Below are 24,555 nucleotides of genomic sequence, written 5' to 3'. Positions count from 1 at the left end.
CTTTCTGCATGTAGAGTTCAGTAAGATGATAGAAGTCACGCTGTTCAACTCTCTCTTTTAGCAGATATGGCAATTGAAATCCACAAATATTAAGTGACTTGCTCAAGATTACAATAAAAATAGAATAAAAATTAATAAAATACCAGAGATGGAATTAAAATAGAGGTCTTTTAGCTATATATATTTAGTGTTCTTTCCCTTTGCTAGAATGATCTATAGGATAGATGTAACTGGTATAATTTTCTGAGCTTGGGATTCTCTAACCACATAAGAACAAATATAAACATTTATATGTATGTCTACAGGAAAACCACAATGACAACCCTTCTTTATTTTTTTTTCATTTTTTTATTAAAGCTTTTCATTTTCAAAACATATGCATGGATAATTTTTCAACACTGACCTTTGCAAAATCTTGTGTTCCAAATTTTCCTCTCTTTCCCCCCACTCTGTCCTCTAGATGGCAAGTATTTCAATATATGTTAAACATGTTAAATTATATGCTAAATCGAATGTATGTATACATATTTATACAATTATCTTGCTGCACAAGAAAAATCAGATCAAAAAGGAAAAAAATTGAGAAAGAAAACAAACTGCAAGAAAATAATAATAAAAAGTGAAAACGCTATGTTTTGATTTACCCTCAATTCTCTCTCTGGGTATAGATGGCTCTCTTCATCATAAGATCATTAGAACTCATCTCAATCATCTTATTGTTGAAAAGAGCTACATCCATCAGAATTGATCATCATATAATCTTGTTGCTATGTATAATGATCTCCTGGTTCGATTCACTTGACTTAGTTCATGTAAGTCTCTCCAGGCCTCTCTGAAATCATCCTGTTGGTCATTTCTTACAGAACAATAATATTCCATAACATTCATATGCCATAGTTTATTCAGCCATTCCCCAACTGATGGACATCCACTCAGTTTCCAGTTTTTTTGCCACTACAAAAAGGGCTGCCACAAACATTTTTCCACATGTGGATCCTTTTTCTTCCCTTAAGATCTCTTTGGGAGATAAATCAAATAGAAACATTGCTGGATCAAAGGGTATGCACAGTTTATTTTATTATTATTATTATTATTATTATTATTATTATTTGCTGAGGCAATTGGGGTTAAGTGACTTGCCTAGGGTCACACAGCTAGGAAATATTGTCTGAGGTCGGATTTGAACTCAGATCCTCCTGATTCAGAGCCTGTGCTATATCCATTGTGTCAGCTAGCTGACCCCATGATATACACAGTTTGATAGCCCTTTGGGCATAGTTCCAAATTTCTCTCCCAGAGTGGTTGATTCAGTTCACAACTCCACCAACAATGTATTATTAATGTCCCAGTTTTCCTACATCTCTTCCAACATTTCATCATCTTTTCCAGCTAAAAGAAGTAGGAAAATGGGTGTTTCAAAATGAACAATGAATGTAACGCTGAATTTCTTGGCAGCTGAAGCCTAAAGGGAAATGCATTGGGTCACAGTCTGATAAAAGACTTTGGCATTAAAATCCAGGAAGAATTTACTGTGTACATCCTCATATAAAAGACTCTGGGCAACATAACAATCAATGTCAGCAAAAGACATAGAAAAACTGCTCAGATGAACTTTAAAATATAACAGCTCTCCATAAAAGTTGAGAACATCACATTAAATCTTAATGTAGTTGAACCTGAGATAACATGGATCGGTCAGATTGTTTTTTGATGATCAAACCATAAAGAGAGAAGCTCAGAGAACTCTAGCTTGGGAGTAACAAGACAGGATACAAGGGGAAGAAATGCTCCTTATCAGTTCCTTCTGGTATTTCAGGATAAGTGATCTCCCTTCTCAGGCACAAAGCCAAAAGTAAAGATCCACAAAGAGATGTATTTGTGGATGTAGTAGAATTTCCTATAAAAAGTTACGTAGTCTATTGAAGTAATGTCTTAATATGCATTCAGGGAGGTAGGACATGAAATACATCAGTTTTCATCTAGTTATGATTTTTTGTCTCTTACCTACATATAGGCTGTCATTTCCTCTACCACCAAAAACTGAGACTCATGGAGTATCTGCAGGATATTTATTAATTGCAAACTACTACATCATACTCTACTTAAAATCATTACTCGATTATTGTTATATCCATCATTGATTTGGTTCTTTAAGATTGTCAAAGTGCTTTACAAATGTTAACTATTTTGATCCACCTAAGAGGTAGCTTCTATTATTATTTCCACTTTACAAAAGAGAAAACTGAGGCAGATTGTGTGTCAAGGTCATACTAGTAGTAAAGATCTGAGACTGGACTTGAGTCAGAGCTACCTGACATCAATGCTCTCTTTATTGCACTACTTTCATTTGGACTGTGAATATCATAAAAATCAACAAAATCTTATTTCATGGCTACCCCTTGGATAACTATATGGGGCAGAATGTTTGAAGGAACAAGGATATAAAATGCTTTATTTTTATTGTATTAATTTATTATTTTTCACAATAAAATTATATATAGTATTTAAAGTTTGTACTTTACAAATAGCTTATCATTTGATTTTATTTTTGTGGTTCAGGTGTTTTCCAGTCATATCTATGTTTTTGTGACCACCCCATTTGAGGTTTTCTTGGCAAAGATACTGGAGTGGTTTGCCATTTTCTTTTCTGGTTTATTTTTATAGATGAGGCAACTGAGGTAAACAGGGTTAAGTGACTTGCCCAGTGTCACACAGCTACTAAGCATCTGAGACCAGACTGGAACTCAAGAAAAAAAAATCTTTCCAATTCCAGACTAGACACTTTATCCAATCTGCCACCCAGCTGCTCCACTCTGGTGGGCAGCTGCTATAATTATCTCCATTTTACAGAAAAGGAAAGTAAGGCAGAGATTGAGTGATTTGTCTAGGGGCACATATTTAATAAATTATAAAAGGTTGAGTTTGAACTCGTCCTCTTGACTTTTGGATCCAGTACTCTATCTATTAGGCTGTCCTAAACTAGTAATCATACATGATTAGAATCAAAGGACCTAGCTTAGAGATCAGTGAATTCTCTTTAGAGTTGACATTGTAACGAAAATCATTTTAAAAGCAGCTATTCCTATAAAAAGCAACTTGCTGACCTAAGTTGGCAGATCTGAATAGATAAGTTAAAATATTCTTTTTTGGGGAGGCGGGGAGGGACGGAGGAGGAAGTCAGGCTAATTCAAACATCAAAATATATTGCTTAGTTTTTCAAACTTGTAATAAATGCCATCAGGAATCCCCATTGGTCCTGAATTCAGTTACTCCTTTATTTTGAAAGAGGTAATTGAGCAGAACTGAAAAAAGGGGAGTACAATTTGCTTTTTACACAAACAGCTAGCTCCTGAAGGCTATAAGAAAGGCTTATACTGCTCCCTGCTGGCCAGTAACAAGAATAATTAGTTAGCCATCTGAATTTTGGAAAAAGTTTAAGTGTTTGTAAATTAACCCACAAATATTTACTGAGTACTTAGTAGGTAATACCCACAGTTTTTTTTTTTTGTACTGCGAAAGTAATACAGAATTATGAAATATACTGAAACAGCTTTCTCTCACCTAGTGGAACTTGTTCTCTTCTCCGTACTATTTGTATTAATATGGCTTTTAATCAATTCTTTTTACATCCTTTATGATATTGTCTATGATCACATATTCGTATTTGTTAAGAGTTCTTCTTGATACAGGGTCTGTTCCTCCATACGTGACCCTGATCCTTTTTTGATATTTATCTAGTTCAAAATTCAATACTCATCAATTCAATGAAAAAAAATATTAAACTCTTATTATTGCAGACAATAATGTTATCATTATTTCTGAAATCAAAATTTCAGGGAAATGAATTCAATTCAAAATATATTTATTCAGCTCACCTATGTTCTAGTGCCTATGCTACTATGCACAGTAGAGACATAAAAATAAAAAGCATGGAGGGGGATCTTGGGGAAATGAGGAAGAAGGTAATATCAGGTAAAATCCCTTTGCTGTCCTAAATTCTGGAAAACCTATATTCACATATTGATTCACATTTCATAGGATCTCAAACTAGAAAAAGTTTTATAAAGATTATCTAGTCTAATCCCTTTGTTTTATAAATAAGGAAACTGAGGCTCCAAGAGATGATTTGACTAAGTACATACAAGAAGTAAACAGCAGAGTTGGGATCGAAACAATCTTTCTCTCTTCTCTAGCTGAGCCAGTATTTATTAGGCACCATTTGTTTGCACAAAACATATTAGATGTTCCACACCTGCTCGTTTGCTCATTCCAGTTTTAGTTTATCTAATGTTTTCTGAAAGGCAGATTAACATTATCAGATCTAGGTTGCAGATTAAGAAATTAAGGGATAAGGATAATACATTACTTGGCAGTTCAGAGATGGGGACTACAAACCAGGATTTTCTAGTATCAAAGTTTTTATTATATTTGTTCAAGGACTTTGGTTGCTATAGAAAGTAATTTTTTATGAAGCTAGAGGATAATACCAGGTAACTATTTTTAAAAAGTTAGTAAATGGGATCATTTCAGACATTGTTTGGTGAGCATCTATAACAATTTTTAAGTTGGAGTGAGGCCATTCACAAAGTTATGAAAAGTGCAAATCATCTGGTCCCTGGCTTTGGTGTTGCTAGATAAAATATTTGTATGCCAAAGTGAAGGGGCAAGGTGAATAATTTAGTTTGAACTCCTTTTATTATGTATTAGAGAAGTAAACAGGAGTTGTAATTATTGTATGTATACAATAAACAAGAATTATTTTATGAGTTTCTAACAAAACTGACAGTCCAGTGGAAATATGAGTTCTGGTGTTAGGGGTTCAATTATCTCTCCCTGGGTAAAATGGCAAAGTGCATGGCAATGTGACCGGGTAGGATGAATTTTAAACAAAATTAGATATTATTTTAATAGGAAATTCCTTTAGGATAATTTTAAAAAGTTATATGAAAAAAATTATCAAAATCAACCAACACCATGGAAAAAAAAATCTGACATTTTATACATTGTTTCATACTAATGGACCCTTCTCAAAAGCGTGAGGGATACCGGGGAGTTGGATTTCCAGTGTTGTGGGATGGTGGGGGCCACTAACCTGGGAGTGAGTGTGTGAGTTGAGGAAGACTGGGAACCCAGAAAGGATACACAGAACAATTGGGTGATGGGTGGAGGCCTTGAATGTATGAATGTATGGGAGTTTGGGGGTTTGGATGTGGTGGATTTGGCCCATCAGGGGCAGTCTTGCAGTTTTGAGGGGACCACAAACTTGGGATAGTGGCCAGTCCAGGCTGAGCTGGTTGAGCTCAGTTACCTGGCTTGGCTGGATCACTATTGCGCCTGCTTGGTAGGTTGGTTGGGTGTTGAACTGTGTGGTTGGGGGGAGGGAGGGAAGGGAGGAGAGTTTTCGGTCATTTTTGAACATGGGATGTGTGATGGGGGGAGAACATGTTTTGTATATATTGGGAAATTTATGTGGTGGGCATATTGGGGGGAACTATGACCAGGATAGGCTGAGCTGGTCTGTTCTCTGGGTGGGGGGTGGGGTGGGGGACGGGGCTGCATCATACAGGCAGATGTGGAGTTTCCCTGCTTTCATGTTTGGTGCTCTATCTTCCCAAAGAGGAGTGGGGCCACATCTGTCCAGAATCATTAAGGTGATTCCTTAAGAGTCTTTTCTAATAAATTGTCTTTGATATCTGATTTTCAATGTCAAGAGTGTTATTTCTAACCAAAAGGAACAGAGGGAGAGAGCTTTTCATGTCTATTAGGAGAGCATTCAGGCTTTTTTTTTCCCCCTCACATTTATAGTGCTATAGTATTGTATGTTTTCTTGGCTTCATTTTTTATTAGTTCATATCTTTTTTCTACTTCTTTGCATTCATCAATTCATAAAGTATTTCTTTATATCCATGTGCCACAATTTATTCATCTCCCTTCTCCTCATTAATGGGCATTTACTGTTTCTAGTTCTTTATAACCACAAATAGTGCTGCTGCTAATATTTTACCTTATATGACACCTTTCTTTTTGCTCATGATCTTTAGAATATGAAACTAGTTGGGCCAGCTAGGTGGTGCAGTAGATAAGAGTATCAGCCCTGAAGTTAAGAGGACATGAGTTCAAATCTGGGCTCAGGCACTTAAGCTTCCGAACTGTGTGATTCTGGGCAAGTCACTTAACACCAATTGCCACAGCAAAAAAAAAAAAAAAAAAAGCATTACACTAGCAATGGAAACTGAAGTAAAAAAGAATATTTAATCACTTTTTTGTCTTTAAGACCTCTTCCACAGCTCCAATCTCTGTGGAGGGAAGTCTTAGTTTTTAGCAATTTGACTAATATTGATTTAGCAAAATTGACTCATGCTCACTATATAGCATTTCTATTCCAAAGACCATCTAACTAAATCACAAAAACTATTGAAGCTTTTGGGGCTGATTTTCCTATGTGTCAAACAAGGGACTTCAATTAGATCATAATATCTTAACTTGGTCTGGTGGGAACCTAAAGTACTGTGATGCTGCCTACATTCATAATTGAGGGAATGTTAATTTCAGTCAGGTTAGTGAAAGTAAAGATGAAATTTCCCACACCCATCCCCATTTGTTTACAGAACACTGATCCTGTATTAAGAACTCCTGGACTAGATCTCAAAAGATCCTTCTTGTTTTAGGTCTTTCAAAAAAAATCTTTCTGTGGGCCTTTTCCCCTTAGCCACAAACTCTATAATTATGCTTAATAAGTGAGTGAGCAAACATCTAAAAAATTCTGTTATACTTGTACTTTACTCAAAAACAGAGTTCAAGAAATTTTCTAATTTTATTTCTAAAGCAAGACAAGGGCCCCCTTTTAAAGCTTTTAGTTTAGGATATCTTTTTGATATCCTTTTTATATCCTTTTGATATCTGACAAATCATTAAAGTTTATAGAATGGTTTTTGCCCAAGAAGTACTTTATATATATATAAAGTACAACTCTGAAATAATGTAAATTTATTAGTATCAAGGTGGCTTAAGTATGTAGAGGGCTGAAACTCTGAAAAGGTGTGCTTGAATCAGACAGCAGAGCACTTAAGGCTAATTACTTATTCAATGTGAGCTAATGGCTCTATAAGCATATATTTAGATGATATGGTAATATGATGGTTCTCCTCAAGATTGAGGCTTACTGAATGTTTGGTAGTGAGGTAATCATAGACAAGGATTGGAGGGCTGAGGGAGAGAGGTCAGGGTCACTTGGCTGCAAGATGAGGAGAGGAGCTGGAGACTCTGGATTCCAGAATCCAGGATACATCTTTGGCAAAGCCACATAGTAGCTTGTCTGCCTCCTTCACTTCTCCCCCTAAAGACCAAGACTTTGGTCCTAACTTTGATTGATCCCGAGGCCCTCCAGAGAGCTAGCCCGGGCTAATATACGAGCAATTTTAAAATTTACCAGAAATATGTCCTATCATACACTAAATTATTCAAGTTTGCAAATTGAGTTCTCTGTGGTATATCACAATTATTAGTTACACTTCTCTGAGAAAAGGCTGCCTTTTTCCTAAGGGGTTGACTGGGTACATATGGTACCCTTTCATCTCAAGACAAGGGGTCCAGATGAGGTCAAAAAATGCTCTCAGAATCGTCTTTTGTCAATTTTCTTACTCCTAGTTTGCCAGCAATGAGACCACGGGAGAAAGATGGGAATCTTGGTCTATAAATTCTTCTGGAGTAAAAACATTAATTTTTAGTACAGTGCTTAATAAACATTTATTAAAAAAAATTTTTATGATAAAAGAATACTTGGAGAAAGATGATAACATTTATAGTCAATGTTAAAAAGTTGAAAATAGAGAACATAGAATAACACAGTAGAAATATGTAATTTTCAAACATTTACATTGTTTTTATTATTAAAATAATCTTCAAGAAAAAAAAAATCAATACAACACACAGGTTATTACCAAAACATGTAAAATTCATCGTACAAAAAAAGGACTACTTTAGAAAATGCACTCCAAATGTATGGCATGTCTTTTTTTAATGGATCAAAGAAATCAAAGTACATGGCGGTGATGTTTAGCCTATCTTAAAGGCTAGCATGCTGAGCAAGGAAAGTTCTTATTCTCTGTAAAAGTTCCTTCTTCACACTGTCTGGTACAAGTGCTAAAAAGAATGAAATAAAACAATCAGAAGTAAAATGGCATATGGATCACTTTCAATTCATATACAATAAATTTTGCTATGACTCATGCCTATGAAATAGGATTCTATAAAGAAGCCAGATGTTAACATTAGACAAGGAGCTTAAAAAACACAAGTTAAAAGTATGAAAGACATTAAAATAAATTTGCTAGAGAGCTGAGATTTCTTCAGCATAGGTACTAACCATCTATTAGTAGAAGATCTGAATGAGCTAGTAAAAACCATCTTTTTTTGTGCCCAACCTTCCTGCTGATGTTATTTTGTGCCAGCTAAACTAGGCCACCCTGTTCTTGTTCTTTTATTTCAAGGTTGCTGAGTATTCCTGGAAAGACCCGTACTAACAATTCACTTTCTCTGCCTTTTAGGTGGGCCCATAAATGGTACCTGACAATTGGTAATTCAAAAACTTTTAGTGATTTATTCCCCTAAAGCCTGGATATTGAAATGTAACCCCCTTAACACTAAGGGCTTCCCAAGAAACCACTTCTTTATTACTAGGTTCATGTTTCAGCTAAATTAGACAACTTGCTGTTTTCCAAATCTAGTTTTTTCTTGTATGTATTTCTAGAAGCAATTTCTAATGCCTAGGACCTAATGACCTAGGACCTGTTAAAACTAGTAACTGTGATAACTTCCTTTATAAAACTTCCCTTAGTTCCTTGGCTAAACTCAAGTTGTTATTCATCAAATTTTCTTATAATTCTGTCACTGTCTTCTTTGCCCTTGTCACATTCTACTTTGGGTCATAATTATTTGTGTATGTGGTATATTTTCTACTTTATATTCAAAACTTTTTGATGGCAAGAACAAATTCAGGACTTGAAAAATTCTACTGATATATTTTTTTTTTTATCACATTCAAATAAGGTCTTATTTGACAACAAATAGAAAAAAGGTAATAAAACCAATCAATACATCATGTACAGGAAAGTGTAATGGTTCTGAAGCCAGAAGATATGTAAGGCTAAAATTCCTCCTGTGACATTTATTAACCTGTGTAAAATGAGGAGATTCTCTGAGATTTTTGTTTGCAAGATTTGTACTCTTCATGGTTTCAGATGAATTAAAATTTCTTTCCTTTGCTACTTCTGAGTAAACAAACAATTATTTAGAGTCACATAATCAAGTATATAGACTTAAGTTAATCCAGAATATTTAGTTCTATAGAATTTAGATTCCTAAAAAGAGACTTTTAAAACAATTCTTACCTCTGCCTTTCGGAGTTATCTCTGCTACCAAGTCATCAACAGTAACGTGTTCTAATCCTTTTTCTTTAATCACATCTTCAAAAGTCCAAAACAAAATATAAATATTCTATTTCTTAAAAGCCATATAACTAGTTATAAGAGTAGATATTTTTGTAAACCAGATATTCATGAGATTCACTTCAGGCGAAAAGAGTGGATATAATATAACCTTGCAAATAAGTTTTAAATGTTTACTAGTTCATTAAAAAAGGGCTATCTCTCCTGTAAAATATAACTTGTTTCATAAATATTCATAAACCCAAATAAAATTACCATTTTAATATGATGCCTAAACCCACCATTTGTAAGGACCTGTAATCTTCTGTACAGCAAGTTTGTTTTAGCATCATCTTACAGTAGGTTCCCAAATACAAGGAAACCAAATTTACTTGGTTTGGCCAAAATTTTCATGTGGTATATAATTACGCTGTTGTTATTCCCTTTACCATGCTTTTTGGCTTAAACAGCAGCATTTGCTCATGGCCAAAGAAGCCAACTCAACTTACCTTCAAATGCTGTTTGCTGATTTCTCCTTTTAGGAGAAGGAATGTACAAAGGAAGGGAAGAAAAGGGCATAAAGATATTTATATAATGCCTGCTTTATGCCAGGCACTTACCTAAACTTCTCAAAGATGGATGAGTAGAGTGTATGAGGATTAAATGTAAATATACTTGGCTATAGACTATTCTACTAAAGAAATGCTATAAATAATTCTTAGATCTACTTAATATCCAGATACGTATCATATACATTTCTAGAACACATTAATATGTACCTAGATATGTTAAAGCCTATACAATTTCTGATATACTATATAATAATACCCCTAAAAATGAACACACTTCGTTATATATGCACTTTTAAAGGCTTCAGTGCCACTACCTTCAAGGAAAGAAAATAAAGTGAACGACATAGTATATCCTGACTATTAATGTGATTACAGTGTACGTAGGAGATATACCAAATGGCCTTTATTACTAGATGAGACTGTTTAATGAGGCTGCCATGGTGTGTGCAGGAAAACTTGGGTTTCAAGTGTCATCCTTAACACACAGTGGCTTGGTGATTCTGTGCAAATTACTAGTGTTCTGGAACAGTTGAGTCAAAACTCAAAAATGGTTCCTTGAAGGCCACGTGTTGACTTAGAAAGTTGCAAATTAAAAATACTATACAATAGAGATGATATTTTATTAAACACTGCAAAATTCCATTTTAATCTGATATGGGCCTCCTGAGGAATTTTGCTTCTATTAGCCCTGAATTTCACGCCTCTATTCTAGACTCAGTTGCAGAGAAGGTGCTAATCTGCAGCTAGCTGGAAAAGGGAGTTTCCTTCTCCAGGCATTCTATCAATGAAATCATAGGTATAGTTCTTCATGTTATCCTATATTATGGGGTTTTGGGGTTTGATTGGAGTTTTTATTGGTGGTAAACAAATTTCATTTAAAATTTCATGCTCAGAACAATCTTTCTTTTCATCTTTGCCTTCTCGTCCTGAGCTTCTTTCAAGTATCAAAGTCCCACCTTCTACAAGAAAACTCTCTCAGGCTTCTTTACTCTTACTCTGCCTTTCCTCTGAGTTCAATACTATTTTACCCTGTCTTTATCTGACTTGTACATAGTTGTTTATATGCCATTTTCCCCAGAGAGTGTGAACTTCCTAGGGTTTAGCATAATGCCTGGTACAGTATAGGATCTTAAATGAATGCTTTATCCATTTGATTTTGCTCAAAGGAATCCAAGAACACAAAGTATGAATTTCCTGCTTAAATCTCTGTTGTCCTTCAAAGCTGGGGTGCTGGCTCTCTATAAATATCTCTCTGATCCTTCTGCTGTTAAGTTTCTCTTAACTCCTTAGATTACTTTATTTCTTACCCATTTCTGTACATACTGCATTGCCTCCAATAAGGGATAGATCAAGTTAAGGGCAGATATTTTTATCTTTGTGAACACACTTATAAGGTATAGCTCTGTCTGCTTTTAGTATTTAGGTATTTCTAGTCCCAAACAGGATGACTTACACAGAGCAGGTACTTAATGAATATAGGAGCTAATGTAAAGGATAAAACTTGAATTGTAATAAATGACCAATTTATATATTTCATACAGAACTGTTCTTTTTACAAGCTACTAATGCATATCAAAATTCTTGTTAGGTATATAATGTTTCAAGAACCTATGAAACACTTTGCAGACACAAATGAAGGAATTTATCCATTAGATATCCCTAGTCTAATAGTGAGCAATCTTTCAAAAAACATTTAAGAATCCTTTATATATATGGAAACCCATTTTTTATGTAAGGGAAGATATTAAGTTTGAATATGACATCTGTTTATCTTTTATACCATATTAAGTGTCTTATAAGGTTACTCTCTCCCCCCCACCCCCCTGGCAATTGGGGTTAAGTGACTTGCCCAGGGTCACACAACTAGGAAGTGAGGCCAGATTTGAACCTAGCCCCTCCTGACTTCAGGGCTGGTAGGTCTATCCACTGCACCACCTAGCTGTCCCTAAGGTTACTTTTAATATCCAACTTTGATAGTAACTTTTTTCTGAATCTCTTAGAAAATAAGAACTATCTAGTAATTACAAATCTCACTAGAAATAGTCTTATAGTCTTAGTATGGAAGGATTGATAAAGATCTTAGCATCATCAAGTTCCAGTCTGTTTAAAATAAAAATTTGTTAAGGACAAATTATTGAATATAGCTACCTTCTCTCATACAAAAATCAACAGACCTTGGGTACAACAAGATTAGCTTAAATTTATGACCAAATTAAATAGTGATTACCTTTACAATGAGCTTTCAATTGATCTTTCCAACCACATTCAATTAATTTAGCTCTTAGCAACTCTTTAAGTCTGGGGGGAAAAAAAAATGTTAATCATTTATTTAGTATACATTTCATTTAAATCTTAAAAACTTTCCTTATCTTTCATGAGTGTAAGTTCTATTTTACTAATTAATTCTATTAATTCCACTGACTTTTCCTAAACCAAAGATTTATAACTTGTATGGTTCACATTGTGATATGGTACATGGAGTAAGTTACAATCCACTTCACATTAGTCAAAGAAAGTCTATTGAATTAAATGTTCCCTTTTAAGGATGTTAGGTAGGGCGGTGGATAATATGCTAAGCCTGAAATCAACAAGACGGCTTTAAATTTGACCTCATAATCACTCTGACATAGGTATTACATGAAATGTTATGAGGTTCAGAGGTGAGATTTGAACTCAGGTTATAACATACTCTAAATCTATGCTTTCAAAATATTGGCTGAAACCTTGATCTATTACTAAATTCAGAGGTTCTTTTGGAAATTAAAAATATTAATTTTTCATAGTTACTAATGATTTTAATGAAGGCAGAATAGCTACCTTAATTATAGCTGGAGTCTAATTCATTAAAATTGTTAACTTTTTATTTCTTACTACAACCTTCAAATGGGACCCTAAAGTTCTTTACAATCTATATGCCTACCTTTTCCAGCTTCTATTTATTGATTACCTTTATTCTATCATGCAAACAAACTGAGCTCCTTGATATTCCTCACATCCAACTGTTCATTTCCTATCTCCATGTCTCTGCTCTTGCTAGGCTCTCCACATTCACCTTTACCTCTTAGAATTCATTGCTTCCTGTAAGACTCAATTCAAGCACTACTTTGCACAGGAAGCCTTTCTTGATCTCCCCAATCCACCTTATATTTATTTTGTATGTACTTTTAATAGATTTGTAGTTTCCCCCAATATAATGTAAGCTCACGGAGATCTAAGAATGTTTGATTTTTCTCTTGCACTTAGCACAATGCCTGGAAAGTAGTAAATACTTAATAAATGCTTTCTGAGTTATTGAAATAATTTAGTTTTTATTACATTATGACAAATCCCAAGTCTCACTCATGTTAAATGACGCTGCCAATTTGAGGCAGAATTGTCCCTGTTTTCTCATATTCAGTCTTTTGTTTAAGCCCTATGACTAAAAGATGTGGGCACAGGTGCTCTCTTTCTCTCTGACTCCAGAATCCTTAACTGCTTTCAAGGTGCACTTTTATACATTTATACAAACACTCTTTCAAAGAGGACTCCTGGACATATTTTATGTTGATTCATTTCTGTACATATTGTTGAGAGCAGGGACTGTTTTGAATCCCTTGTGCTTTGTATAGTTAAGTGCTGAAAAGGTATTTAAATCAGATAAATTTCAAAAATGATAACTAATGGACATCCTTTATGCACTACTGGTATCCATGTAATAGTAAGAGAAGACTCTCAGCATATTGACTGGAACTTCTTATGGAGATTTTTATGGGAGAAGGAGGGTAAGATAGTATAGGATAAGGTGTGAATGGGTTTTATCTATAAGGAGTATTAAGTTTGATAAGATTGCCAAGTATTGAAGATATCCTAAATTAAATTTCCCTTACAAAAATTAAGAATGAAGTTTGGATATTCAATTTTCTTTAAAACTTTCACATGTGGCCTACTACTTTCATTGATGATATAAACAGTTCTAAAGATTTCTGTATTACAGAAATATAAAAGTACCTGGCCAGTCAAGCAAAACATTACTCACCGTTCTCGTTCACCAGTTTCTATCAGTTTCTGGTTAATAGTTGCTCTCATCTGTGCATCTTTGTTCATTTTGTTAATCTATGTTTAAAAACAAAGTATGTTTTTAAAGCATTATTTTCCAAATCTAATAGACAGGATATCACATCAATTCCATATTTTACCCTCTGTTTGCAGTGCTATTTTAAAGATGATTTTCAAAAGCATTTACTTACATAATCCCAGGATGCAACACATGGATAAACTTTTTAATCCTAGCTATACACCCTCTACTTTTAAATTTTAGTTAACAACTTCAGTTTTTATATTCTCATAGTATGTTGACATCATAAAGACAAAGAAAATACTAACCAATCAGTTCACACACAAGTTTACACATAGTTTAAACACAAGTTTTACACAGTTTACACACAAGGCCCATATGCTTGTGGGCCAATGAATCCTGTCAATATCAGCTAATCACTTCTGAGAAAATCTGTAACCTACATTGACTAGTATTGACAACCGTGAAGTGTATCAAAAAATGCACTTTAAAGTGAATCCACATTTTTGAATCATTTTTTGCTACCTATAAATCATTTTTAACAATTATCACAGTTGTTCAATTCTACCAGGATATAAGACTATTTAGTAGAAGGACAATTAGATTATAAAGGAAGTGCATTTAAAATTCAGTTTTGCTACTTAACCCTAAAGGGCAATACTGTAATGTTCTGGTTTAGCTTTCGGGAGATCTTTCTATCTTATTCAGCAGAGTAATCGCAAGAATAGTCAGAGATAAGTCCAAATTCTTTATCTCCTTCACAGTCTGTCTCCTTCACCTGGAGCTCCACTAGCTAAGCCCTCCGGAATGGTTCTTAGTTTCAGTGGAGAAAGCAGGAGAGCTACCACCCCGGTCTGTCTTGAAGTCTGAGTCCCAGAGCTTGAGCTTCAGCTTCCAGTCCTCTGTCTTCTCCAAGTCTGTCTCCAAGTTTGTACCAGTCTCTCCCAAAGTGCAGGAAATAGGAGAGCCACTGGGAGCCTGATCAAAGATAGAATGTCTCTTGTCCAATCCTTGTTGGGTCTTATATATTCTATTATAATTACATTATCGTAGGTGTCAATCTTGTGGAATAGGTGTCAATCTTGTAGAACTATATCATATACTAAGTACATGTAAAACTAGATAACCATTGTCTTATCAATTCCACTGAGTTAACACCTTGCTGTGTAAAACTAAATCAATCATACAGAGTTTCTGCCCTTTATACAGTACAAGTCAGTTATTTGTCTATACATCTGTAAAATTTAAGGGTTGGGTTCAATGACCTTTGAGCTCTCTTCTATACCTAAATCCATGATATCCTCATAATAGGTATTAGGAATATAAAGACAAACATAGTTAAGTCCCATTCTTCAAGGACCTTATAATCTACTTAAAATAGCACAACACCCGAACCAATACAAGATAATTTGATAAGTATTAACATTTAAAGATATCAAGGAAGGCGAATTATATTTTTAAAAGTTCTTTTGATCTAAATTATACTATTTCTCAATCCCTTCTATCTTATGATTCTTGTTTGTTTTAGATAAAATTTCTGTGGCACTTAAATGGAACTTCCACTAAAGAATGCATTTTTGTTTTATCAAGTGGTTATACAGTTGTGTCAGTTTCCTGAAGGAGAAAGCAAACAAAAATGCCACACAATTTATTTGTTCCTTTTTAAAAGGTTGCATGACTGTTTGGGAAATGAGAGGATATATTTAGATTTAACTTTTAAAATGACTTAGTTGGTCTGGAGGATGGCATTAAAAAAATTAGTACCCACATGATGGCAATAGATGCACTTTTTTAAAATAACCTTTGCTAACTAACAAAATAAAGGCCCTATTTCAGATTATAGTTGTCATGTTTTTGGAAATTTTTCCAATAAAATGTATCTAAAATAATTTTTAAAAATGAAGCCAATAAACCATTCTTAAGTCTTTTTTTTTTTTTTTTTGAGTTATGAATTCCTTGGACAATCTAGTAAAAATGTATAAAACATATCTTTTTTTTTTTTTTTGCTGAGGTAACTGGGGTTAATTGACTTGCCCAGGGTCACACAGCTGTGACCAGATTTGACTTCAGGTCCTTCTGACGTCAGGGCTGCTGCTCTATCCACTGTGCCACTTTGCTGCCCCTATTTGTTCTTTGCATTTTTCTTTAGCATGAAATAGCCAAAGTGAAACGGGAAACGCACTAGTTTCAAATTTAGCACTGCCACTTATAGCCTCGGTGTCCCTGGCAAACAATTTCATGTATCTACATTTCAGTTTCTATATCTGGAAAAAAGGATGAACTCTGATTTGTAGGCACCTTCCAGCACCCAAATTCTCCGAGATAAAAACGGTATAGATTTTCAACACAATACCTCTATCTTTTGAGGAGCTGGGCAGAACAAGAAAAGAAATATATGTTTCCCTAGCACGGGTCCAACATGGGAGAAATTTTTGTAAAGTTACTGAATACAAGGGTATAAAATGACCTTTAGTCAAGTCAGGATACATTTATTAAGCGCCTAAACTATGTACCATGCACCGATTTAAGCGCTAGAAACTACTTTAGAAATCACCAAGTAGTCACCCTTTCTTTTATTAAAATAATTTTAACTGAGCCCAATTACTCATTCTCTTTTGGTTGTTCTCGAAAAGGATTAAAATGACATCACTATCACTACAAAGGTTCCTTTTTCATTAAACGATCAGTTAGTCCAGTTAACTGATGACAGTTTCAAATCACCCCGCGCGGCTAGTCTACACTACTCCCTTTACCCTAAAAGCTTAGCTACGAAACGCTGGTGGAGGAAAAAGACATTTGGGGCTTCAGAAGATGTGGAGTATAGGGGCTGGCATGAAAAAGAAAAACAAGGACGGGCTCCGGGCCCATCTCCCTTTCTGAAGCTCCAGGGGTAACGCACTGGGATAGGGAGGGTATGGCCGCCCTGTTGGGGGACAATCTTACCTCGGGGATCTCTTTGCGCTGACTCCAGGCCTCGGGGGGAGAAGAAGAAAGCGCAATACTCTTGGCTATTTCCGCGAAGCGAAAGGGGCAACAACAAATACAGACCGCTAACCACCGTATTCTGGCCCCTTCAAATTTTACTCCAGTAAACAACGATTTATATCAGCTGCCACAGGAAGCAATGGGAAGTGTTTCCGGAGCGTAGCGGGCCCTAAATAGCCGCCCACCATACACATGGCAGGCTTTCCATTCGCTTAGCCTTTTGGGAGAATGAGTCTATGAACTAAAGGAGAAGTTACGTTCAAAGCTCAAAAGCCAAAGGACCAAAAAACTACTCCTAACATTCATTACAGATTCAGCTCCGCCTTCGCCGCCGGCTTTTGCTTTCTTTGAAAACTACATTTCCCAGAAGCCCACAGACTCGGCGGAGCTCTCTGGGACCCTCTCCAACCCTACTAAAGCAAGAAAGAAACGCGGACCTTTTAACTGCACTTTTAAAGTTGAAACTCGCGCTCCATCTGACCTGGAGAGATGGAAGTAGCGGCCAATTGCTCTTTGCGCGTGAAGCGGCCTCTGTTGGACCCACGCTTCGAGGGCTACAAACTCTCCCTGGAGCCTCTGCCCTGTTACCAGCTGGAGCTGGACTCAGGTGAGAGGGTTAGGACCCCGAACCCTCCTCCATCGCTGCCTTCCCGCGTTCCTCAGGCTCAGCCTCCTCGGGGCCGCAGCCTTGGCTGCCCGCCCTTCCCGGAAATTCGAGCTGGGAGGAAACGTGCGGGCCTCGGGGTTGTTGTCCCACGGTGTTGCTCCTGCCCTCGAATGTCGGGCAGGTGCCGGGGCTCGTGGCATCTGGCCTAGAGTTACCCCCGGGTTTCCCCGGACGCTGGCCTCTGTTGAGGGCATTTCTTCCCTCTGCGAGTCTGTCTTTGGCCTTCACATCCCAGTCCTACAAGTGAGCCCCAAGACCCCGGCCGAGGAAACCCACCATTAATGAGGTTCTATAAGAAGTCTTTGTTGTATTACAGACTGGCCTATTCCAGCTATATTCGCCCTCCACATTCAGTTTTCCTTCTCTGTGCTTTTGCACAAGCACACACGATCTTCTCACTAATTCCCCTTAGAATCCGTCCGTTCAGGGACAGCTCAAGCGTTTCTTCCACACTAGCACCTCTTTCCTGCTCTCCTTGCTTTGTAACATTACCTTGAATTATCTTTTTCAGTACTCTTTGTATGTACTTTGCATAGATTTGATTAAAGGCCTAAGTTCTCAGTGGGTAGTGGCCGTTTTTCCTTTTTAGCCTTTGAATCTTCAGCGTCTAATTCAGGGACAGGATTGTTCAAGAATTAGATAGAGATGGTCTTAGAGTAGGCAAGACCAAATTTCAGGTAGGCAGCTCACTGGACTATAAAGGGCTGATGATCTACTTGGGTAGTTTATCAATAAGTCTCTGCCATGATGAGATAGTTTGGAAATTCCCAATGCCCTTTAAGCCTTACTGCTTACTTCATTTCTCTGTGCCCCAATGTAGTCATCCCCTAATTGCTTGAAAAGGGGCAGCCCAACTTTTTCTTTATATGATTTCAAAACTACTTCCTTGCATCTTCTAACCCACTTGCTAATTCTGCCGATTTTTCTTACACACTCATGCCTCTCAAATAGTTATATATACTTCCATTTCTTATCACTAAGGTCAATTGTTTTCCTAAGTTTTTTCATTTGAATTTACTAAGAAATACCCATGTTGTTAACAGGGCATTGAAGCACTTGCTAGTGAGCACTAGACATTTTTCCAGTAATATTATCAGTCATCAGACATGTTCTTCTATACTAGGCCAAGCACTGGAGAAACAAAGAAAGCCCCCCCCCCTTCTCTCCCCCCCAAAAAAAGTCCTTCTAAAGAAGTTCACATCTAATTGGGGGACAATACGCAGAGTTGTATAGGAACAAAATATAATCAGCGATAATCTCAAAGGAAAACTGTAACATTAAGGGAAATGGGAGAAAGGCACTCTACAGAAGATTAGACTTGAAGGAAATCAGGAATGAGGAGAGAGAAGTTCCAGACATTGAGGAAGGATCAGTTAGTGTAAATGGTTGAGTGGGGAGTTGTAGTTTGCTGTGCCAGTTTTACTAGATCCCAAAATCATGTAGAGGGAAATAAGTATAAGAAGATTGTAGTAGTAATGGACCTAATTATGAAGTATAAAGATAATAACATATATATATATATATATATATATACATTATTTTCTCACAGTTTTTTTGTAATTTACTCTCATTTTACTGATGATGAAACATTTTATTCATTTGAGATATAGCTGTAATTAACCGAAATCAGGTTCTCTATATTCATTCCTCTATATCATGCTATTCTTAGAGAAATCATGCTGGTAGTACTGATCGAACCTATCAGATTATGAAGTGTCATATTTTAGGCAAATTTTGTAGATGTTTTCTGTTTAATAACAAAATTGATAACATCTAGCAAACTATGGCATTGTATCTCCATCTAAAATGCTTTTTCCTGGAATTGAAGGCTGTCTTTCCATTCCCACAGTGCAGGCTCAAGTGCTTATCTTCATCAAGAGTTCCTTGCTGGTTTCATAGTGGACAGAACACTGGCCTTCAAGGCAGGAAGACCTGAATCTAGATGCATTTTCATAGCTATGTGATCTTGAACAGTTCACTTAACTTTTCTCAACTTCACTTATTTACTTGATTTGTAAAATAAGGATAATAATTAGCCCCATGAGATAAAACTCACCTCACAAGATTGCTCTGAGAATGAGTCTTTCTAAACACTAAAGTCCTATATAAATGTTAATTATCATTATTATTATTATTTCAGACATTTATAATAGATGATGTCTGGGCTATTTTTGATTTTAGTAAAGTTGTTTTCTCCATATGATACCATTTTCTTTTGAAAAATGATTAAGCTTTATTTTTAAACTGAAAACATTTTAAAAATCTGTCTTCTCTTTCTCTCTCCATCGAATGAATAGAAAAACCTGGTCATCAATACATAGTAGTATAGACTACTCAAATAAACTCCCACATCAGCCTTGTTTGATGCTTCCAGCTGGCCTACTATCAGCAATTAGCATAGGAACCTTCCAGTGTAGAAACTCCTTGCACCATAACCCAGCAGCAATTGCTCAGTCTAGTGATATGTATATAATAAGGAGAATGTTTAAATTGTTCAGAGACAATTTTTTTCTAGTATTTTAGAAATATCTGGAGCACTAATCTTTCTTAATTGGAAATTCAAAATGTTTGTGGATAGCCTTAAAGACCTCTCCTAAATAATACTTTGTTGCATTGTTAATATAGTATTAGCCTCAGGGTTAGAAAAACCTGGTTGCATATTCCACCTCTGCCATGAAGCAGTTAATTTCTCAGTCTTTAAAATGAGGGAGTTGGTTTTAATAGATATACATATTATTGCTAGGTGTGTACACTGCCACACCTGTGAAGGATGATTATAAACTTAACTATAACTATAACTATAAAACTTAACTCATTAACTATAATGTCTTTCTGGGGGTCTTGTTCAGGCGCCAAAATGCAATGTCCGGACTAGCTCTCTGGAGGATCTCTAGATGAGCTTTGGTCTTAGATGGAGAGTGATGAAGGCAGAGAGCCACCAGGAAGATCTCTGTTTCTTTCTCGGTCTTCTGTGTCTGAATCTGAGTCTGAGATTGAGCTCTCTTCTCCAGTCCTCTCAGCCCTTAAATAACTCAGTATGATTACATCATTACATCACACTAAGTATATGCCAACTACAATGATTACATCATACTAAGTATATGCCAGGTAGAATGATTACATTATTATATCATACTAGAGTGATTACGTCATTATATCACACTAAGTATATGGGAACTAGAGAACCATTATCGCATCAATCACTGAGTAAGCACCTTGCTGTAAGTATCCTTGCTTCAAGTAGAACACATGTGGTCATGCCCTCCCTGATGTTTCAGGGAGGGAAGTGAGAAATTCCATAGGAAAAATGGGGAGCCAAACCAGATATTTTTAGCACATTTCCTCTGGGTTGAAGGGTTTTTTTTTTTTTTTTTTTTTTTAATAATTATAACTTTTTATTGACAGAACCCATGCCAGGGTAATTTTTTTACAACATTATTCCTTGCACTCACTTCTATTCCGATTTTTCCCCTCCCTCCCTCTACCCCCTCCCCCAGATGACAAGCAGTCCTAAACATGTTAATTATGTCACAGTATATCCTAGATACAATATATGTGTACAGAACCAAACAGTTCTCTTGTTGCACAGGAAGAATTGGATTCAGAAGGTAAAAATAACCTGGGAAGAAAAACAAAAATGCAAACAGTTTACATTCATTTCCCAGTGTTCTTTCTTTGAATATAGCTGCTTCTGTCCATCATTGATCAATTGAAACTGAGTTAGATCTTCTCTTTGTCAAAGATGGGTTGAAGGGTCTTATACCTCACTCTTAAGTTTCCTATTTGTGGCCCTCTACAATTAACTTTTACATTATGCATAGCCATTCAGAGGTGTAGTTAGTAAGTACATGTCAAGAGTCCTTGCTTGATGGAGAGGGAAAAAACTAAATAGCGAAGAATGATTAAAGAAGACACTTACATAAAGTGTGAAACTATAGAAAAATGTCTTTTTGGTTAATAGTTTTGTTTTTGTATCAACTCATTACTAACCAGGTGCGTTTAGGCAAGTGACTTGACTCTAGATTTCTGATTTATGTGGTGAAGAAATTGTAGAATATCAGAATTGGAAGAGTCCTCAGAGGTCAAATTCAGCCCACAACTGAATGATCTCTAACATAGACCTCCCAAGTGGCCATCCCCATTCTGCTTGGCGACCCAAAGAAGGGAGACCCCACTATCTTGTAGGGCAATCCCTTGTAGGGCAACATTTGGATCATTTTAATTTGATCCTCTTTCTCCCTTTCTACAGAGCTTATGTCCATTAATTTAATTTTTATAGGTGCAGCATGAAAAATCTGATCTTCTTTTCACATGAAAACCCTTCAAGTGATTCATCCTTTATATCCTGAGGAAATCTAAGGAAGTTCTCAATGTCTTCCCCAGTAATCCCAGCATAGGCTGAGCTCTTGGCAAATCCAGTATTTAGGAACTTTGTTAAAACATCCAAATAAGGATAAAGGAAGGTGGAAGAATTGTTTTTCACTGAACAAATCATTTATCCTACATTCTCAGGAAATAATGTCCTTGTCTAGGGAGACAGTAGTCTTAGCGTTCTGCTTGGCATAGATCATATTTGAAATATTGTGTTCAGTTTTGGATATCATTTTTCCCTCTTTAATTTTAGTTTTTTTAAATTACATTTAATTATTTTTTTACATTTTAAGTTACAAACTGTCTCTTCTCCCCACCCTGCACTAGTATTCACTAATCATTCAAATGGTCACCATTTCACATACATACATTTGAGTATATGTGAATGTGTGTGCCTAAATGTATCTGTATGTACCTATATATCTCTATGCAAATCTTTTCTATGTATACTTCTATCAGTTATTTCTCTGGAGGTTTAGCTAACATCTTCCTTCAAAAATCCTTTGTAGTTGATTTGAGTATACTATTCAGAATAAATTAGTCATTCAAAGTTATTCTTTGAACAATATTAGTGTTACTGTACATAGCTTTCTCTTTGTTCATTTCACTCTTCATTATTTCTTGCAAGTTTTTCTATGTTTTTTCTGAAATGATGGTTTGTCATTTCTTGTAGTACAGTTGTATTCCATCACAATCACATACTATATCTTGTTTAGTCATTCCCCAATTGATGAGCATCCTCTCAGTTTACCACCACAAAGAGAGTTGCTCTTGTCAACAAAATTCAGTTTACTACCACAAAGAGTTGCCATTGTCAAAAGAATTTTAAATGTAGTCTGGACTAGAATGGTCTCTAACCTGTGAGTGGTCAGAGCCAAACAAAGCAGGCCAGAAGCAGAAAAGTCAAGAATCAGATAGCAGTTTAATTAATTTCAAAGTGAGGAAATTAAAGACAGATGTGCAGATTGAGGAGGGCTTGACTTGATGGGTCAGGGGTAGGGCTAAGCTTCCTCCAAATTGCAAAAAGAATCCTACTCGTTCATCCTTAGGTCTTGATTAAACAGTTCACTTGGCAGGCCCACACATGTAGGCATTTTTGGGATAGTACAGGTGTTCTTGAGTCCTGTGAAAATGGCTTTGTCATTAGAATAGTTTAACCTTGTGATTGTTGTAGGTTGCATTGAGCCTTATGATCGTTCAGTGGGGTATAGAACAAGAGTTAGCGGGACAAAAATAGAAATACAGTTTTTTGTTCAGTTGGTGAGAGAGTAGATTCAATAAGTACGAATTAACCTGGATACCAGACTAATTTCTCAAAGGAAAAGGCTTTATTCTTGTATTTATGCAAGAAGAGATCAAGCAGCTTTGGGACTAATTTGCTAAGAGGGTACTCCAGGCTAGGTTTTTTTGTAGGGAAAGGTAGGAATTGGGGAGATGTTTGCTCTTTGTTCAATGGTTAGACGCTTATTAGGGAGATAGTTACTTCTAATCCATTGGCCAAATATTTTGGGGGAAAAAAAAAAAATAACAGAACCTAAGCTTCTTGGTATCTTTTCTACCAGGATCCAAGCTCCTTGCACCTGGAGGTGTGTGGTTAACCATATTCTGTTTTATCACCACCCAAGTCCCCTGCACATGTCCTGGGAAACAACAACAACTTGTTTTATTTTTTTTTTTCCTCCTTGCTCCTAACTACAAAAAGAGACCTTATTGGATCCTATTCCAGTTACACAAGTACAGGAATTGTTAGAATGTCAGGATAGATCTATCAATCTACACTTTGTGCTGCAGTACATTGGCAGCTCTCAGGCCAGGATTTTCTTGGGAAAAAAAGAGCTCCAACAAATCTAGATAATTGACACGATCATTACACATTTCATATTGATTAATATGAAAATCATAAATCCCTTGACATTTTATTTATATATATATATATGAAACTTTCAAGTTTATTTCTTTTTTCTCTGACCATTGCAGGAAACAGACTGAATAGTGCTTTGCTGGGTGAAAGATAATATAGTTTTTTTAACTCTTTGGGTATAATTCCAGATTATTCTCCAAAATAGATCACAGTTCCACCAGTAGCATGTTAATATCCCAATTTTCCCACATCCTCTCTAACATTTGTTGTTTTCGTGTCTCATTTTATTCAATGTGATAGATATGAAATGTTATCTCAAATTATTTTAATTTTATTTCCCTATTCAGGATGATTTAGAATATTTTTTTATGTAACTATATATTTTTTGATTTCTTCATCCAAATATTGTTTGTTCATATCCTTTGACTTTATCAATTGGAGGATGATTCATATACTTACAAATTTGAGAAAAAGGGCAGCTAGGTAGCCCAGTGCATAGAGCACCAGCCTTGAAGTCAGGAGGACCTGAGTTCAAATGTGACTTCAGGCACTTAACACTTCCTAGCTTTGTGGCCCTGGGCAAGTCACTTAACCCCAATTGCCTTAGCAATCAATCAATC

General features: G+C 35.9%; 2 protein-coding genes across 5 annotated transcripts in view; one reads left to right on the top strand and one right to left on the bottom strand.

The window, feature by feature from the left end:
* Positions 1-7,858: 7,858 nt before the first annotated feature.
* Positions 7,859-17,181, bottom strand: ENY2 (ENY2 transcription and export complex 2 subunit). Of its 3 annotated transcripts, none has more exons than XM_051970991.1 (5): positions 16,995-17,181; positions 14,013-14,089; positions 12,225-12,295; positions 9,390-9,464; positions 7,859-8,142 (listed from the first exon to the last, which is right to left on the bottom strand). In XM_051970991.1, exons 2-5 carry the CDS (start codon positions 14,078-14,080, stop codon positions 8,066-8,068), a joined length of 291 nt encoding a protein of 96 aa, XP_051826951.1. In that variant the 5' UTR covers positions 14,081-14,089; positions 16,995-17,181; the 3' UTR covers positions 7,859-8,065. The 3 variants fall into 3 exon arrangements, with proteins under 3 accessions (XP_051826951.1, XP_051826953.1, XP_051826952.1); XM_051970993.1 differs by lacking the exon at positions 16,995-17,181 and adding an exon at positions 14,830-14,962; XM_051970992.1 differs by lacking the exon at positions 16,995-17,181 and adding an exon at positions 14,224-14,263.
* Positions 17,182-17,518: 337 nt separating this feature from the next.
* NUDCD1 (NudC domain containing 1) overlaps positions 17,519-24,555 on the top strand; it is a 90,489-nt gene continuing 83,452 nt past the window's right edge. For both annotated transcript variants that reach the window (XM_051970990.1, XM_051970989.1), the window contains exon 1: positions 17,519-17,643. In XM_051970990.1, coding sequence (XP_051826950.1) covers positions 17,526-17,643 — 118 coding nt within the window. In that variant the 5' untranslated portion in view covers positions 17,519-17,525. The remainder of the gene's footprint in view (positions 17,644-24,555) is intronic.

This window comes from Antechinus flavipes, chromosome 1, assembly GCF_016432865.1.
Source record: "Antechinus flavipes isolate AdamAnt ecotype Samford, QLD, Australia chromosome 1, AdamAnt_v2, whole genome shotgun sequence".
NCBI classification, from domain to species: domain Eukaryota; kingdom Metazoa; phylum Chordata; class Mammalia; order Dasyuromorphia; family Dasyuridae; genus Antechinus; species Antechinus flavipes.
Note: the sequence above shows the minus strand (reverse complement) of the source record. Positions and strands in the feature narration are given on the sequence as shown.

Bases quoted from the DNA above. Each gene is read 5' to 3' on its own strand.
- ENY2 (XM_051970991.1), bottom strand. From the start codon at position 14,080: ATGAACAAAGATGCACAGATGAGAGCAACTATTAACCAGAAACTGATA. The intron at 12,296-14,012 runs GTGAGTAATGTT...TTTTCCCCCCAG, and splicing joins GAAACTGGTGAACGAGAACG to ACTTAAAGAGTTGCTAAGAG. The intron at 8,143-9,389 runs GTAAGAATTGTT...CATTCTTTTTAG, and splicing joins GATAACTCCGAAAGGCAGAG to CACTTGTACCAGACAGTGTG.